General features: G+C 36.3%; 2 protein-coding genes and 1 long non-coding RNA gene across 3 annotated transcripts; all 3 read left to right on the top strand.

Moving 5' to 3' along the window:
* Positions 1-803: 803 nt before the first annotated feature.
* LOC113776357 (nucleosome assembly protein 1;2) lies at positions 804-4,448 on the top strand. Its single transcript, XM_027321495.1, has 11 exons — positions 804-944; positions 1,127-1,170; positions 1,353-1,448; positions 2,273-2,365; positions 2,469-2,559; positions 2,634-2,695; positions 2,786-2,970; positions 3,058-3,235; positions 3,318-3,361; positions 3,520-3,721; positions 3,937-4,448. Exons 1-11 carry the CDS (start codon positions 899-901, stop codon positions 4,003-4,005), a joined length of 1,110 nt encoding a protein of 369 aa, XP_027177296.1. The 5' UTR covers positions 804-898; the 3' UTR covers positions 4,006-4,448.
* A 3,598-nt stretch (positions 4,449-8,046) lies between these two features.
* On the top strand, positions 8,047-14,071 carry LOC113776356 (DNA repair protein recA homolog 3, mitochondrial). Its single transcript, XM_027321494.1, has 8 exons — positions 8,047-8,416; positions 8,975-9,032; positions 9,653-9,870; positions 10,225-10,312; positions 11,207-11,379; positions 11,488-11,634; positions 12,288-12,419; positions 13,322-14,071. Exons 1-8 carry the CDS (start codon positions 8,348-8,350, stop codon positions 13,706-13,708), a joined length of 1,272 nt encoding a protein of 423 aa, XP_027177295.1. The 5' UTR covers positions 8,047-8,347; the 3' UTR covers positions 13,709-14,071.
* Positions 14,072-14,147: 76 nt separating this feature from the next.
* On the top strand, positions 14,148-15,032 carry LOC113772830. Its single transcript, XR_003468704.1, has 3 exons — positions 14,148-14,288; positions 14,387-14,579; positions 14,663-15,032. It is a non-coding gene; the product is annotated as an uncharacterized LOC113772830 (long non-coding RNA).
* Positions 15,033-18,519: the final 3,487 nt, after the last annotated feature.

Raw genomic sequence — 18,519 nt, 5'->3', positions numbered from 1 at the left:
ACAGTCGGATGCTGAAACGAAAGACGGAAAGAGCGCTGAGTGTGAATCAAAGGCAGATTGACACGCCTCAATGACCTGTGGAATATGCGGATTTGGATTCTGCTTAAACTGATGCCAAAATGGTAATTGAGGATCTAAAAATCTGTGAATGCTACTGATTCGATTCGATGGACAAGCATTAAGCAGCCCTCGACTCATCGCCTACTAGCTGCTGACCTTATAAAAGATCTTCAAAAACCTTCGTCCCCGCTGTTGCAATATGAGATATTTGAAAACTTCAGATATATATTTTTCTTCCGAAAAAAAAAGGTAGTACAAAATTCTACTATGTAGGAGTAATTCTGAATCACCCCAAGTCCCCAACCTACCCAACAAAACAAGAACAAGAAAAAATGAAAATAAAGATACCGACAACCCCCCCCCCCCCCCCAATCCCCCAAAAACCAAAAAAAAAACAAAATCCAAAGAAACAAGAGAGAGAGAGAGGGAGGGAGGGAGGGGAAAAAAAAGGGAAAAGGAGAGAACACTGCTTAATACACCTACCAATATAAATGGAGCCCAGGCCTGGACTGGCGGAGGGCTAGGCTTCGGGGACAGAGATATATACTTGACTTGATGGAGTGGTGAGAGCAAGGAAAAAGAGAAGAGAGGGAAGGAATTGCCGATTTGCTACAACTATAGTACACTAATAATTAATTAACGAGGCGCTTTAGCTTTATTTGCTTTAGCTCATCCATCCATCCATCCATCCCCATATATATATATCTTCCCTCTCTCTCTTTTCTTTCTTGCCTCCCCCTCGCTTCTCTTATTCTCTTCTAATCTTCTTCTAGGGTTCTAGGGTTTCTCCCCTCCCCTCCCCCCCTCGTCTTCCGCCAACGAGGCCTGTTCTGCGAAAATGAGCAACAGCAAAGACAACTTTAACGTTTCCGATCTCACCTCCGGTATTAACCTAAAACCCTTTTTCCTCTTCTTCCTTCTAACCCCCCTCCCCAGCCCACCCCAAGCCCCTATGTACGGAAACTATTAGTTACATTCCAAGATTGTTTTAGTTACCTTTGTGATTGTTATTTTAGTTACTTTTCTGGGTTGTAATTGTTTTTTTTTTTCAACTTGTTATTTTTAGCTTTGAATGCTGAGGATAGAGCGGACCTTGTTAATGCTCTCAAAGTAAGTTCCTTCTGTCTTTTTTTTCTGTTCTCTTTTTTGGTCTGTCGCAAATCTCTGTTTTAGAGGCTTGGCGAATAATCACACTGATTAGGATTTCGTTGGGGCTGATTCTGTTTTGTGGATTTTTCATGAGCTTGTTGAAATTAATGGTGTACGCTACTTGCCTCTTTTTTCTTATGCAGAATAAGCTTCAAGATCTTACTGGGAAGCATTCAGATGTGTTGGAGAACTTGTCGCCGGTAGTCAGGAAGCGTGTTGAGGTTCTAAGGGGCCTTCAGGCATGTGATTTAATCTCTAACACTGTTACTTGTAAATACATGGGAATTTAAAATAGTGTACTAGTGTGTGTATTTCTGCTTGGATAGGCGTGCAAATGTTTCAGCAGTTTCTTGTAGCTTTTATCAGCTTTTGCTCAATTGTCTTCCAGTCAATGATTAAATTTGGTACAGCTGTATGTGGTTGGAAATTGGGAAAGATATTAGTTCTACCAATTTTGAACGATCGACTGCTTGCCCCTTTGGTCATAAAATGTTATTTTTCCAGCCAGATAATGCTCCATAGGTGGTTCCATATTTGTAATTACTTGGATCGCAGATGTGGGATTTACACCTACTGTAAAATGGGATTTACACCACCCTGAGGAAAAAAGGTTTTCCTTTTTATTTTTCAATTTAAAAACTGATCACTGGATGCATTTCTTGACACTTCTTGTATTAACACAGCTAAACCTTGTTCTGTTTGTAGGTATTTTAGAATCTCGGTTTTGCAACAGTTGTTTAAATTTTTCTTTTAACTCCAGACGTCTTATGAAGAGCCAAAATGGCATCCCAAGAGTTTGGAGTTGAGCAACCAGATCCAGTTGGGGTCTGTAGTCATAAGAAAGTTGAACTTAATTTATCTGTATAAATGATGCTACAGTGATATGATGAAAATGAAGTCCAAGACGTAGTAGTTGCCTATCACTTTCTGTGAAACCACATCTGATATGATTGTATTTATCTGAATGCTACTTCCTTTCTTGATGTTGAAATGGTTTTGGTTGATTTGTGGATTTCAAGCGTTTAACTGCTTATTTGTGTATTTCTGTCTTCCTAATCAACAGAGCGAACATGATGAATTGGAGGCTAAATTTTTTGAGGAGAGAGCAGCTCTGGAAGCCAAGTATCAGAAGTTATATCAACCACTTTATGCCAAGGTCAGCAATGCTTTTGCATGATATTTTTGGGTGCTAGTTCCCATCAAACTGCAGGCTTAAAGTTGAATTCTGTGTTGTGATGAGAAATTTTGATTATGTGCAGAGGTATACTATTGTGAATGGAGTTGATGAAGCTGAAGGTGCTACAGCTGAAGCAGCTGAGGCTGCAAAAGAGGATGAAACAACTTCAGAGGGTAAATTTTCACGATATTTTGGAATCTGTTCCTTGGTTGTCCATTATAAAGCTTGACATCTACTTGTTATGCAGATAAAGGTGTTCCTAGTTTCTGGCTGACTGCAATGAAGAATAATGAAGTTATTGCCGAGGAGGTTAGTCATTCTAGCAACAATTTTCTTACTCGTGCACTTTTTGCTCCAATTATTTTGGGCTATTAACTGGGTTGATGAAAATCGAGCCAGATTTCTGAACGAGATGAACCAGCTCTCAAATTTCTCAAAGATATAAAGTGGGCAAGGATTGATAATCCAAAGGGTTTCAAGCTTGAGTTCATTTTTGACACCAATCCTTACTTTAAAAATTCTGTTCTGACCAAAACATATCACATGATTGATGAAGATGAGCCTATTCTAGAGAAAGCAATAGGGTAAGCTGGGGTTTACTTTGTCAGTCACTATGTAAGTGCTATTACAACATTTTCCCTCTCTCTTCTCACTTTTTTGTGTTCCTGTAGGACGGAGATCGAATGGCACCCAGGAAAATGCTTGACTCAGAAAATCCTTAAAAAGAAGCCTAAGAAGGGGTCAAAGAATGCCAAGCCAATCACTAAAACTGAGCAATGTGAAAGTTTTTTCAACTTCTTTAGTCCGCCACAAGTCCCTGAGGATGATGAAGACATTGATGAAGATGCTGTAAGCCAACTTGCCTTTATGCTTAGAAGGAGAAAGCTGTTCTTTTCCTCTCTAACTTCTCTTCTTCATGATTTTTGAACAGGCTGAGGAGCTCCAGAACTTGATGGAACAAGACTATGACATTGGGTAAGTTGTACAGTAATATTCTTTATGAAGAACTTGAAACTTTGGATATATTGTGTTTCTTTTTGGGCCCTTGAATGTTTAAATGATTGTTTCCTTGGGTTCATGGTTCATGTTTATCATATCAATGAAGTGGATGCTTTTCATTCTTGTTCCTGCAGTTCTACCATTCGAGATAAAATCATCCCACATGCTGTCTCTTGGTTCACTGGGGAAGCCGCTAGTGATGAGTTTGCTGAAATAGATGATGATGATGATGAAGAGCTTGATGATGAGGAGGAGGAAGATGATGAGGACGAGGAGGAAGATGACGAGGACGAGGAGGATGATGAGGAGGATGATCAACCCAAGAACAGGAAGAAGGTAAAAGGATTAGGACTTTTGTTGTTAGTGATAGCTGTGTTGGTTTTGATCCTTTTCTTGTCACATCATTTCTGTTTTCTTTCGTCCTTGCTTGCCAATATTTTTTGTTGTTAGTTTCACTGAAGGTGTGATTTCTAATAGTCTATTTCCCTGAAGTTATATGATCCAATTTATGTATGTCAAATGTTGATGATTTGTTTTGCTGTAAATTGTAGAAGAGTGGAAGAGTACCAATTGGTGACGGTCAGCCGGGTGAGAGACCTCCTGAATGTAAGCAGCAGTAACGTTGCATTGATCACTTTTGGATTCTGGAGTGGCTGGGGTGTGCATTGATGGGTATTGCCAAACAAGAGGAGTTGTGTCAATTTTGTGTGTTCTGCTTGGATCATCATATGCCATCATATGAACAGTGCTAGAATCCATTTTCTTAATTTTCCTATATTTTTGTTTTGTATTCTTTTCTTGGTTCTGGCTTTGGGATATCATGGTGAAATAGTTAGGGATGTTCATGGAAATTGTTGGATTCTGATGCTGAGACATTTGAGTATAGCTATACAGCCATGTTAGCGTAGTCATTGCATCTTACTCCAGGAGTTCCTTTAAGGAATCCTCCACTGTGATTTTCCAGTCATGGGAATTGTGCTTGTATTGAGTGAACATGAGTTAGGTCCTATACGTAATTAAGTTCTATTCAAGCCCCTATATTGGGATTTGCTGATTTATGCAAGATTGAAGTAAAGCGTACTTGATCGGAATTTCTGAACTGAGCTAATAATCAGGAATGGTGCTTACTATGGTGCCTCAGTGCTAAATTTATCCAAATCTAGACGTTGGGAAAGGAAACTGACAAAAGTCACGGTGCTTTTCTCTGGACTTCTGATGATGGTTTGAGTCATTAATTAATTTGTAGAACGAACTTACAAAACACATCATTTCCTAAGTATCAGTAATGGATACAAATACAAAAATCTTTAAAAATGAATATGTTATTATATAGTTTGCATTGTTATCATGATACAAATACAAATACAATATTTTTGTAATTTGTATTCCTCATATGACCCAGCTTGGCGGCTATTTGCGAAAGCTTGAGCAAGTTTGATGGTAAAGTTTTTGTGCTGTAACGATATGTTGTTATTTCTCTCACAAGTCCTCAATGACTAGGGGTGTCAATGGGTCGAGTTTAGATCTTAATCCAATTTGGATCCGATAAATTTTTTCGAGTTTGGGTTGAAAAATAATTTTGATATCCTAACTCGTTTACTCTAACGAAAAACGGGTCGAATATGAAATAATCGATTTCTTTTCGTATTCGATCTGAATTCGAACAATATATTAATAATTATAAAATATAAATATTTTTAAATACATTTTTTTATCAAATTAACAATTTAGTAATGATTTTATAGATTGATTTGTGATTAATTTTGAATTGACTATTGCAGGTTATTTGTGATTTAGCTTTATAATTTGATATATTTAAATTTGGAGATTGGATTTTGTGATTGGTTTTGGATTTAAATTTGAAATGTTTAAGTTTGGACATTTTCTTTTTGAGTAGACTTAGATCCGATCCGGAATCCATCGAATCCGGTTCCGAGACTCTAAGGTCAAGACCCGTCGAGTATACAGGTCGGATTGGGTTTACTACATAAAAAGGGATTCAGATCCAAAATTTTCAATTTCGACCCAAACCCGACCCATTGACCCCCTAGCAACGATAGGTATTTTGTCAAGAATTCATAACGATTGAACAAAATGTGGCTAATGGAGCGGAAACACCAATCCTTTTTTTTTTTTTTTCGTAGGGAGGAGGGAACCTTGGCTCTTTTGGCTTAATTTTTTGGATTAATTTATACACTGAGACTGTATACATCGTCATAATCATTGGATACATGATAATTCATCCAAATTTAAAATTAAAATCTATATTTTATTCATATGCCATGCATTCAACCGTGATAATTTATATGCAATGTGAATGTATTCTAATAACACACGGGAGTGTAAAATTTGTATCGGGATCGGCAGATCTTTTGCCAAAGAGAAGTCGAAACAAAAAATGTATGCTGCTGCTCCTTCCTATTATTGATCACCTCAAAGTTTGACTATTGTAATCTCAATCGAGTGTGTTAGGGTAGAATATTATTTTAAAAATATATTTTTTTTTATATTTCATTAAATTCACAAACTGACTCCTGTTACCAAATTGTAATTGCGTTCACAGCTACTCTGTCACGTCAAACGGTCATTAAAATGACAAGTCGCAATCTTCTAATCCTTTTATTTCTGTGGTTATAGTGCTTTATTTTTCGTTTAATCTGTAAACAAGTAATTACAAGAATTGATAGAAGAATTATGCTCTTTATTCAAATTATTTTCTTTTGCTTAGCCGTGCAAAGTAACTTTGCTCAGTAAATATCCTAATTGATGAATTGATAGATATGATAAGTCTTACAAAGTTAGATAATAAATATTCATTCAATTCAAGTAATTTATTAACACATTATTCTTATGGGAGAAAAAAATTGTCCAATTTGTGAAAGAGAACGATTAAAAATGTACAAATTTGACATGATTGCTCGGCTTAAGCTTGGAAGATTGGGCATTTGAGAATCATGGATCATTCCAAATCCAATCACATTGGCCATAAAACCAAATGCGAATATACGTCTAGATTCTAGGCCGAATATTTTGGGTCTTACAAGCGAAACTCAGACGCGGGCCGGACCAGACTCGGCTTTTACCCAAAGAAAAGTCCAGTCGTCGAAATTCCAATCGACACACGAAAGCGTAAATCCAGGAGCGACTCTCTCGCAAATGACTGAACGAGACACGAAGCAACGCCGCTGGAGTTGGGCCCCACCAGTGAACGCAGTTCACAATACAGTCACGCAGTGACATTTACTTCCCCTGATGTTTCGTTAAACTAAAATTCAGTCCCTAAAATTTGGCCAAATTATAAAACAAAGCCTTCAAAGTCATGAATGTGTAACAAACTCCCCCTTGCAATGAAAGCTTGGCGATAAATACGCAATGAAAGCACAAGAATACCCGCGCTAAAAAGTCGTCAATCAAACTTTTCTTTTCTTTCCTTCTTTTTTTTTTTTTATTTCTGTCTTCTTCTTCCTTTGTTTTCTTTTTTTTTTTTTTAAAAAAGCTAAGCTTTTAAAATAGCCACCACCAGTCACTACTATAATTGGAGGCAAAAATCCATAAAACTACATTTTCTAACTTGTATTTTAGTTTAGAACGTTTACTTACCCACAAAATCAATCTAGATGATCATAGAGTAGCATGTGGAATGAAAAACCATGACTACTTGTCTACTCCGTCACCTTTAAATGGCAAATAAATATCATGAAATTAATATGTACTGATATGATTCTAAAAAAGAGGAAACCGTAAAAAAAAGGAGAAAGTCAACACAATCGACTATATTCTAATCCCAATTCACATTTATTGTTTTAAACTCAAAATTTTAAAAGGTCCGATTTGGGACTTTTTATGTTCTTCAAAGTTTTCCAAATAGAATTTGAATTTTGAAGACATGTTTTGAATCTTTGTATGTTTCTGTTTAGTAGAGGAATGAAAAAGAGCGAAGATGATATGAAGAAGGCTCAAGTTCAAGAAGAATTTTGATTTTGGTTGACTAGGAATGGAATGAAACAAAGGATCAAGAAAAAGAGAAAGAAAGAATATCAAAGAAGATTAAGTAGAGAATAAATCTTATTTAGATTGTTAGAAAAAAGAATAATGGTGCAGGAACTCTGGGATGGTGTCAAAATTTGGTTTGCTTTTTTCATTCATTTTTTTGTTCTCTTTTGGTAATTACTACAAATTAGTACTACTAAGTTTTCCCCTTTTTTTCTCATTTTTCCGATCAATTAATCTATGAAACTAAAAAATTAGTGTTGTCAAGCTGTTTATTTTTTCTCCTCAACCTTGCTTTTCTTTTGGTCTTTTGCTATTTTGTTAGCTTTTGTATTGTTTTATGTATTCACCATCTTCTACTTGCGGTCTTTCTCCTTCTTTTTTTTTTCCCTGTTTTTTTACTATTTGAACTAAAAGAGGGCAATTCTGTTATTTCATAATTCCTGTTAGTCGGATGTTGATGTTGACAGCGAGTTTTTGTTATTTGGTCAAACTTTCAGTAAATGTATTTAAACCAAATTAAACCTAAAATTTCAAATAATACGTGTTCGAACAAACCTCAGGGGAGGTAAATCTAATTAAACCTAATTCATTGGTTAATTCCAAATTCCAAAACTTTTCCAATTTCTTTTTCGTCGTCCGAGGAAACCACGGCAAGGCAAGGCTACAACGAAGAGCTGGAAAGCGAGGGAAAATTGCTTAAAACCCTAAAAAAATTCTCTCCTCCTTTCTTCTTCTTCCTTCACTTCTACTTCTCTTAAAAGCTTTCAAGTAACTTTTCGAATCAAGCACAATGATTTAGCAGCTCCTTTTTTGGCCGTTCTCTCTCTCAAGTCTCTTGTGAGAGGAGACAGAGAAGAGTCCTACTCTTTTTTTAGAGATAGTAAAAAGTTCAGAGTGGAGTGAGGAGGGCATTCTCAAAGGGATTTTGACTTTCCTTTTTTTCTTTGGGTTTGGTGGAAGCCTTTGAATATGATGGCGAGGCTTCTCCGAAATGCTTCTTCTTTCGGACGCTCTCTGTTTCTGCAACCTCCCTCTCAGGTAATTTCCTCAGCAAACCAGAAATACAAGGATGGCCACTTAAAATAGGGAAGATTTTCTTCTTATTTTCTTTGTATTTTTGAAAATTTTGGTTAGGATTAATGATAGGTAATGGCCCGTTGTAGAAATTTGAAGTGTTTTTTTTTTATTTTTTATTTTCAGCTTTTGCTCAAATATGTTTTTCAGAGCTTTGTTGAGTTTCAGCGTTTTTTCGCTATCTATGTTTTGTTTGTACTATTGTTTTGAAGTTATAGGTGTAATATAGTGTTTATATTTGTTATTGGCAGCCGGAAGCTGCGAATAAACGATTATTCTATAATTTCCTATAAATTACGAAAATCAAATGCTTTACTTTGCTAAGTTGCAGAAGTTGTTCCTTTTTTTTAAAAAGATTATTGAAGTGGCATACTGTATAAAGAAAATGTCTTTTGTTAGATACGTTTTGTGACATTGTTTTTCAACTATTACTGCTTTTCTTCTTCTTTTTTTTTTAAAATTTTATTTTGTTTCTCACTTTCTTCATGAGTCATGACACGTATTTATTGTTTGTTGATGCAGACTTTTAGGAAGAGCTTGTTAGGGGCATCCACTCAGCTCTCCTACTTTTCCTCCAAAGGTGCCCGAAGTTTATTTTCCTGCTGAACTGACCTGCATTTGGTCTTCATACCTTGTCTTGGTGATCATGTTCATGGATTTCAAAAATAGATAAAGTAAAATAACTTTTGCATATAAAGTCTGTCTTTTTAGGCTTTAGCCCCCTTGCCAGGACCAGTTAAAACTAATACATATATTTGCTTAGTGTTTGAATACTTCAAACGTCATGTTTATTTAGCGTGACGCATGCATGTTTTCCCCCATGTTTTGGTGTTTTCTGTTCACTAGAATCTTAAAACCAAGTGTCTTGGCAGAAAAATTATATAGCACCCAAGTATGCAAGTATTTTGCCATATTTTGGACTTGTACCTCCCTCCTGGAGTATTTTAACATTAAGTGCATCATCCTTAATGTGACAATCACTTGACTTTTTTCCCCTCTGTGCTTCTTTGAATCAGATGAGTTCTTTTAAGTGTAGCTTTTTGCTGAAATTTGTTGAGTTTGATATTTTTTACATTTGGCTGGGATTGTGTTATTTCTGCTTGAGAGTACCTACTTTTTGCTCTCTCTGCAGTAGAAAATATCATATTTTTTTTTGCTTCATTAGTTCATTATGAACATAAGTCATTTTTTGTCTGGAAGGTAGAAGAAAATCCAAGTCAGATGGAAGTGACTCGGGTGAGGAGAATATGTCAAAGAAAGATTTGGCACTCAAGCAGGCAATGGATCAGATCACTGCATCATTTGGAAAAGGTTCTATCATGTGGCTTGGTCGCTCTGCCCCTGTCAAACAAGTTCCAGTTGTGTCTACAGGTTCATTTGCTTTGGATATTGCGCTTGGGGTTGGAGGACTTCCAAAGGTTGGACATCTTATGTGTTTCTCATGCTGTAATGCCACATGCTGATTTTAAATTATTGTTTCAAGTGCACTAAATATCTGCAAATTTCTAAAGAATCATATTGACATCGTTTTAGAGTGCAATACTATACCACTGAAAGGACTTTTCTCTATCTAATTGGGACTTCAACTAAGAGCTGCTGTAATTATTCTTGATTTGAATCTTTCCATTCTGATTAATCAGCATTTGCAATTTCCAAATTGTGTAGCAAAAGAAAAGCTGTCTTGTTCCTGAAAACCTTCACTGAAATGGAAACTTTTTAATTACTTTGTATCACTATTGGTTTCTGTTAACCTTATTGTTTACTGTGTGCAGGGACGTGTTGTGGAGATATATGGTCCAGAGGCTTCTGGAAAAACAACTCTTGCTCTACATGTAATTGCTGAGGCACAGAAACAAGGAGGTGACTTGAATTAGTTTATGCAGTCTTGCTCTTTCTCTTGATGCAGTATTCATTTCCAAGGTTTCCTAATATAGCTCCATGAGTAGAGAGACTTCCCTATTTTTCTTTCTGCTAAGAGAGTATTTAGAGAGGCGTTATCTTCGTGTCTTGGGGTGGTTTGCTTATGAGTGTTTGGCATAGAAAAATACGATCAATGCATTGAAATTAAATACTGATATGTTACCAGTGAAGCAAAGATCTGACTTCCCATTGAAAGATGTGCTCAAAGTCTGTCAGCAATGACATCTGGAGGTCTATATGCATTCTCAGTATGATGCTGATGTCAAAATAGTTCTTAATGAGCTACCTAAGTGGAATTTATCTTGAATTTGGTCAGATTTGAGTGTTGAATGTCAAGTTCTATCTTTTAACCCATTAGTTAGAAATGTCCTTTCACTCTGAATTGGATCGCTGTAGGTTCTGGTACTGGTTGCATTTAAGATGACTCGTTGTACTGATTGTGAGAAAGAGGGTAGTAGTCTGATTTTCTATGGCTTGTGAATCATCTAGTCTAATATTGTCAGACACCATTTGCCCGCCAACATGGACAAATATTTGTATCTGCAGCAGTTAAGTGCTTCCTGTAGTAATGCTCCTATTAGGATTTTGTCAGTTGATATTTCTATTTTCTTGCAGTTAAGCAGTTGATATTTCTATTTTCTTGCAGTTAAGGTTTTAAGTCATAAGTATTTTATGTCTATATGGTTTGTCTTAAAGGCTAGCCTATAGGCAGGTTGTTTTTCAAGAAGATACAAAGTAGGTTTGGTTTTAAATTTTCGTACTAGAGTTTCTTACAATTTTTGTGTCAAGATTTTACAGAATATTGCAATTTGAATTTTTTTTTTTTTGGAGTAGGCTACTGTGTTTTTGTTGATGCTGAGCACGCTCTTGATCCAGCCCTAGCTCAGGCTATCGGAGTCAACACTGAAAACTTACTTCTTTCACAACCAGATTGTGGGGAGCAGGCTCTCAGTCTTGTAGATACCATTATCAGGAGTGGTTCAGTTGATGTTGTTGTGGTGGACAGTGTAAGCTAGATTGCTGATCCTTAAAAGTTGAGATTGCTGTTGAATCTCTGGATATTGTTTACGGTCATTTGATTGTAAGTCACTTTTGAATGATTTACTGGCTTTCAGGTTGCTGCCCTTGTCCCCAAAAGTGAACTTGACGGTGAAATGGGCGATGCTCACATGGCAATGCAAGCTAGATTAATGAGCCAGGCTCTTCGCAAACTGAGCCATTCTTTGTCTTTATCACAAACTATCCTAATCTTTATTAATCAGGTACTGCTAATGAGTTTCAGAAGTTCTGTATAGAGTTTATAGGTGTCGTGAAGAACCTTCTTTTTTTCTCATCTGATGAGGGTGCCTGCCTAAATTTGCTAATACTAAAACCTGGGTGCATTACTGCTTTGATTGTAATAAAGCTTAGCAGCCCACTCAAATAGACCAGGAACTCATCAGTCCCCTGTCTAAATAAATGGAACTGTGGAAAAGAGATAAAAACTTAATCAGACCTGATTAATTTGGTTCAATTGTCCCAGTAGACTTTTTTTTTTTTTGCAATTTTTAAGAAGAACCTGAAGAACATTTGTTTTATCTATTTGGTTTGATGTTACATAATTAGACTATTAATCACGCATGTCATACTAAGATCAGGTTATGCTGTTACTTAATATGGTTTTGCTTGCTTTAGAACTTCTTCACATGACATGTGAGGTTGCTTATAGGCATGAACTAGATTGTCCAGGTAAGTAATTACCAGGGGGAGAATTAATGTTATCTCATACATTAATATAGTCCTTTCACCTCTCTAAATAAGTTTGGAGCCTGAGGACTGATACTTTTTCTTGTGCTACTTTGCAATTTATCAATTTTCTTTTCCTATAATTTGCTAATTTACAGTTACCAACTTCTTGGAATTACATGTTACTCAGGTCAGAGCAAAACTATCTGTTGTTGGATTTGGTGGCCCCACTGAAGTCACCTGTGGTGGTAATGCATTGAAGTTTTATGCTTCAGTGCGTCTAAACATCAAGAGAATAGGTCTTGTCAAGAGGGGTGATGAGGTAAAATTTTTTTTGCATCTCTAATTGCCTCTTAGTTACTTAAGTTTACATTTTGAACATGTGGTTTTGATTGTTCAAGAGGCAACCTGAAGGATCTTTTGCCTCTAATTGTAAGCCTTGGATTTGGAAATAGATGCTCACACTTGTTTTGTATCTGACACCTTTTGGTTGTATAAACATTTTTGACCATGAGATTGTTTTCTATTTGTTCAAAGTTAACCGTGTCTGTATCCGTGGTCTGTGCTTTTGTATTATTTTAGTTGCTCTCTCTCTCTCTCTCTGCATGCACGTGCTAAATTGTGTAAAGAGGTCCTTCAATGAAAATGTTTTGTCTTATGAAGTATTGTTCTGTGAAAAAAATGCTTTATTGTAAAGAAATTCTGAAGACTGGATTAATCTGCAGTATGCTGTTCAAACGTGTGGACTAAAGTTGGCTGGTTGAAGGATGCTAATCTGCTGAGCCATACAATTATATTTTGCCTTATTTGTACCATATCAAAAGAGATTAAAGGCTTTCTTTACTTTGTTATTTTTCATCTCCTAAGAGTTATTGTTAAATTGTAATTAATTGCTCGAGTTTTGTCTACTGTTTATTTGATTTTTTTCTTTGGCCTTTGATCAGCAGCATTAGTGGTCTCTTATAAAGGATATAGAAGAAAACACACTACTTTGCATGCTTTTTCTTCATATTGAGCTGTTGAAGGTATAGGTATATGGTCAGTTGCTCTTACTATTGAACAATCTTAACTGCTTTAGTTTACATGGATACCTTGATTGGAGTGACTGGAATCAATTGTTTTTAACAAGATGACCTAAATGAGTATGTGGTCTAGACTTGACTTCGTTCATGTTCTTTATTCACGTGGGTGCTGTTGCTGTTTTTTTTTTCCGACTGTTTACAGACCATAGGCAGCCAAGTTGTGGTGAAGATTGTAAAGAACAAGCATGCCCCTCCATTTAGAACAGCAGAGTTTGAGCTTGAATTTGGGAAGGGGATTTGTCGTGAATCAGAGATCATAGAGTTAGGATTGAAGCACAAGTTCCTCAGAAAGAATGGTGGGTTTTATTATGTGAATGGTGAGACAATACACGGCAAGGAGGCCTTGAAACAGTACCTGGCTTCAAACGAGAGCGTACGAGAAGAACTTACGGTGAAACTTAGGGAGAAGCTTGTTGGTGCAGAAGCAAGCAAGGATACTGATCCGGAAGGTTTAGATGGAGACACTGTTGGGGAGATTGTTGCATCGGATACGACCGATGAAGAAGTTGTAACTGCAGTTGAGGCATAAAGTGTGAATGTCCTCTGGGTGTAAATGCTATTTTTCATTTCTCTTCTTGGTTGCTCCATGCAGTGGATTAAGTTGATAGTACTTAGAGTTGGAGCACTCTTGTTTGCAGGCCATCTGTAACAGTGTTTTGATTTTCTCGTGATGGCCCTGTATCTTCTATCTGTCAGATATACATATTCTCTTGGTCATCTAATTGATCAAAATTTTGTTGGTCTAGAAAGTGCAAGGCCCTTGTTAATTTTCTGGAATTTGATTTCCAGGTTCTAATCATCGTTTATACAGCAGCATTTGTACGTCACGACATTGGTCTGCAACCACTTTGGTGGTGATTTTTGAGGAAAGTAAGATCATGCCTTTTCCTTCCTTTCAGCTTTGGATTTATTTATTTATTATTATTATTATTATCATCTCTGTTTTGGCCAATGCCTCTCTCTCTCTCTCCGCATGTTTTCTACTGGACACGGGGGCTTCTCTGAGGTTGCTGGTCAGTCCAGTTCGGATGGATTTGAGCGCTAACTTCAAATTTCATTTTTTTTCCTGGGGTGGTTTTCAAATTGACTGACCAAATCATTAACCGCAGGTGCACCTAACCCCGTTGTTCTTTTCCCCTGTGGAGAAAAAGTCTTTTTCTCCGGAAAAGTCACAAAAAGGGTCTCTTACCATTTGTAATGTGTGCAGAAACTTGAACTGGCCAAGTAACTATCATCACCATGTTAGAAGATTCATCCAGTCCAGTTGATGAAACTAAACTTCACTTTCATGCGTAGTTGTCCGGCTGACCAATTCGATCTGCTGACAGCTAAGAGGCAAAGAAGGATAAGGAGCAACGGAAAGCCAAGCGGATGCTTAGGGCTCTTTCCTGGAAGTTACAGTAAGGAAATGTTTTCCGTTTCAGGGTTCCCACTTAAATGTTTTCCTTTGAAGCCAAAAAAGAGAGTGGTATTATTCTTGCAGGAGTATTCCCGATAGCTAATCACCCTCACAAGAAAAAAAGAAATTTAGAATGTGGAATTTTCAGCATCAACTGGTCCTGCGTTTTCTTCCGGCGCCAGCAGCCATCCCCATTCATCCAATACAAATTTTCATCTGACGATGGTCTTCTACTAAGCAGCTGAGATGACAGAAGTTGTCGATTTACCGTTCAACTAGTTTTTCACGCTCTACGCACTATTAATTAAGTAGGTTAATCATACTGAACTTTCCACAGGATTGGCGTACGTGTCACATTCGAAGGCTTTTGCTTTTTTGTGGAATATTTTCAAATTTTGATAACTTTATCCCGTCAACTTTTTCAAGATAGCTCTTACCATTTTGTCTCTGTCATTCGATATCAATAATCTCCAAGGTTGATGTTTCCAAGTTTATCTTTCTTTATAGTGTTAATATACGCTTAACTATTTGTAATGACATATTTTTAGCTGATTCAACACATTAGGAAGGTTTATGTTACACGACATGAATTCTCATATGAATACTCAAAAAGAAGAACGATTTTTCAAATGTTAACTAGAACGCAAGAATGCCGTGGTTGAATAACGTCTTTGCACAATTAGTATTATAAGTAAATAGATTACGGTATCTAGGATTACAAACGAGTCGAGTTGAGTTTTGACTTAATTGAGTCGAGTTCGACCTCAAACTTGACGAACTCTCAATATAAAATTCGAGTTTAAATTCGACCTCAAATTCAAGCTGAGTTGAGTTCGAGTTCAAGCCTACTTGAGTTTTAAAAAATAGAATATAATTATATTTGTTTTTTAAAAAAATGAATAAAATAGTAATTTTCTTAACAAATAATAAAATATTAAGAATATATATGTAATTTCACTATTAAAATAAAAAATATATATAATCAAGCGGCTCATGAGCTAACGAACTGAATTTATTTGTGTCCGAGCTCGACCTGGTTGGCTCGAGTTCGATTCGAATTTGATTCGATGTTGATTGACGTTGAGTTGAGTTTTAACCAAACCAATTCACGAACGCTCACAAACAGTTTGATTCTAAATATTACGTATGCAATGATTGTATTCTTTTTCCTTTCTGTATTTAGGTTATTGGAGTATAAAATGTCCCGACATTTATATTTTTTTAGTCTATTTTGTAAACTTTATCAAGTACTTGATTCTTGGTCAGTTGGTCAAATTCCAAAATTACAACATATGGTTAAAATGAGGTCCGTGATTGTTAAGGTCTTGTGCTTTTTCCACAACCCATCAACACGATAATTGTTCCAGTTTCTGTTAACATCATTGCACCTCAAAAGTTTGATAGGAAAGGTGAAAATTGAGAATACTTAGTTCTAGGCTACAATGATAGCCGTTCCATTTTCAACACTTTTTTCCCCAACTTGATTGGAACCTCTTAGCCGAGCAATCAATGGCGTTGGCTTTGCTGCTATATTCTACTATTACTTGCTCTTTTTCCCGTGTTCTCCTTCTTGGAAACATCCCAGGATTTGGTACTTAGCTGAGCAATCAATGGCGTTGGCTTTGCTGCTGTATGCTGCTGCTACTTACTCTTTGCCCGTTTTTCTCCTTCTTCGAAACATCCTAGGATTAGGTACTTTTCTTCTCATTTGGAAATGTGTCATCTTAGGTAGACATGCTGAAGTATTCTGAATAACTTTCCCAGAAGGAGGATTTTTCCAAATATGGAAGATTATCATCTTCTAGAAGTGGGATCCACATCCACTGCTAGGCTACTAAATAGCCTTTCAAGAATCAAGAATTAGTTAAGTAGGGTTGGGTGTTTGGGTAGATAAGTCCTCGCAGGACTTCAAAAGTTGCCGACTTTTGAAGTTACTGTGGGGATTAGGTTTATTTGCAAAAACATGCTTACTTCTGTAAGAAAATGTATGGAAACAGAAAACTCATTCCCAAGGGCTTGGGGGTAGTTACTTCTTAGCAGCAGGGCACCCTGTGGGGTTTTCTATCCCACATCAGATTGGGGGGGTTGGGTGTTTGGGTGTTTGGGTAGATAAGTCCCTCGCAGGACTTCAAAAGTTGCCGACTTTTGAAGTTACTGTGGGGATTAGGTTTATTTGCAAAAACATACTTACTTCTGTAAGAAAATGTATGGAAACAGAAAACTCATTCCCAAGGGCTTGGGGGTAGTTACTTCTTAGCAGCAGGGCACCCTGTGGGGTTTTCTATCCCACATCGGATTGGGGAGGGGGGTTGGGTGTTTGGGTAGATAAGTCCCTCGTAGGACTTCAAAAGTTGCCGGCTTTTAAAGTTACTGTGGGGATTAGGTTTATTTGCAAAAACATGCTTACTTCTGTAAGAAAATGTATGGAAACAGTTAAGTAGGGAGAGCAAAATCTTCCTTTCCATGAATTTAAACATTAATGGCCTTTCTGAATTTTAGTATTTCACTCTGCTAATTTCCCATAAAAATGGTAGAGAACAGTTTTGTGGGCTCTGAGTTTGTAAAACTTCTCAAAGAATTCCCGAGGTTAGTTATGCTCACTTTGTCAAGCTAAAGGTTTCTTTCTAATGGGCAAGTGGAGTAATATTTGAGAGTTTTTAATCCAATTACACGATGAAAATTCTCTCTAATGATCCATGTTTCTTCCAAACTTCCCAACTTTTGTCACATTCAGTTGTTTTTTTATTTTGGCCTCCTTTCTAGTTTCTACTGATCCTGTTGTTTGTCTAACACACATCACCATCCAGCAAGCAAACTGTCTGGCAGAAAGTAGGACATAAATGGTTGCCAAATCCCAATTTGTCACACTACAGTTCGAGGAATAGAAGGAAAGGACTACAGAAGAATTCCGCACGAACTTTTGATATAAACTCTTGACATGTATCCACAGTTAGTGAAATAGGGAATCAGCATCAAAAGGAATAGCACATGTATTCATACGGGTATGAATTTTTTTTTTTTTGTTGCAAAAATAGGATCAAAAAGTTGACATAAATTATGAATTTGGCAAAATAATGCACAAATATATATATATGCGGAAATAGTATAAATATATTTGAAAGTTACAATCGAACAACATACGTATGGGTAAATTTAATTACTATGGTTTTTATAGATTATGTTACATTACTATTAGTTTTAACACTAACCCTTGTGTATGAAACTAACTTTATGTTAGTTACATTTTTATGGTCATATTAGTTTCATATGTATAAATTCATAGAAATTATGATACGCATAGTTACAATTTTATAAATTTTTATGTGTGACATGAAATATATATATATATCGCTATCCTGAGACAATTTTCCAAAATTTGAAGTATAATTAGGGAAGTATGACATGCCAAAAATATGAATATTTTTCAGAATAATTACAATATGCGTGAATACAAAGTTTTTTAGAAGATACGTCGTACACGCGTGTATTATAAAGACATAACACAGTATTTACAAACTACAAATATATCCTTATAAGTGCATGCATGATAAGGGAAATATCAATGAAAAGGCAAATTGCAGCCTCATGTTTTTCGAATCCATCAATTTCTGGGTATTAGTTTCTCTCAAAAGATGATTGAAAATGCCTTCTAGACAATTATAAGCTATATGAAACGTACCCTCCCCAGATAACATCAGACTGCAATTCCTCATTAATGTTTAATACTACCAGGTGCCAACTTTTATCTGATGTAATTAAACTCTTGGAAAAGATCAGGAGATCGAGAGATTAGTAATCCATTGAATTTCTGGAAAATTTGAGCTCCTTCAAATCCATTGAACGTTTCAGAAACTCATCAATCTCTAGGAGGTTTTTAAATGCATGTATTTTATCATTGCTGGTCAAAACTTTCTCTATGCTATGTTATTAAACTCACCTTT

Source organism: Coffea eugenioides, chromosome 6 (assembly GCF_003713205.1).
Source record: "Coffea eugenioides isolate CCC68of chromosome 6, Ceug_1.0, whole genome shotgun sequence".
In the NCBI taxonomy this organism is placed as follows: Eukaryota; Viridiplantae; Streptophyta; class Magnoliopsida; order Gentianales; family Rubiaceae; genus Coffea; species Coffea eugenioides.
This window is presented reverse-complemented; position numbering and strand designations above follow the sequence as displayed.

Excerpts from the sequence above, each read along its gene's own strand:
- LOC113776357 (XM_027321495.1), top strand. The coding sequence starts at position 899 with ATGAGCAACAGCAAAGACAACTTTAACGTTTCCGATCTCACCTCCG. Across the intron at positions 1,171-1,352 it reads ACCTTGTTAATGCTCTCAAA|AATAAGCTTCAAGATCTTAC; the intron begins GTAAGTTCCTTC and ends TTTCTTATGCAG. Across the intron at positions 2,366-2,468 it reads ATCAACCACTTTATGCCAAG|AGGTATACTATTGTGAATGG; the intron begins GTCAGCAATGCT and ends GATTATGTGCAG.
- LOC113776356 (XM_027321494.1), top strand. The coding sequence starts at position 8,348 with ATGATGGCGAGGCTTCTCCGAAATGCTTCTTCTTTCGGACGCTCTCTG. Across the intron at positions 10,313-11,206 it reads TGAGGCACAGAAACAAGGAG|GCTACTGTGTTTTTGTTGAT; the intron begins GTGACTTGAATT and ends TTTTTGGAGTAG. Across the intron at positions 11,380-11,487 it reads ATGTTGTTGTGGTGGACAGT|GTTGCTGCCCTTGTCCCCAA; the intron begins GTAAGCTAGATT and ends ACTGGCTTTCAG.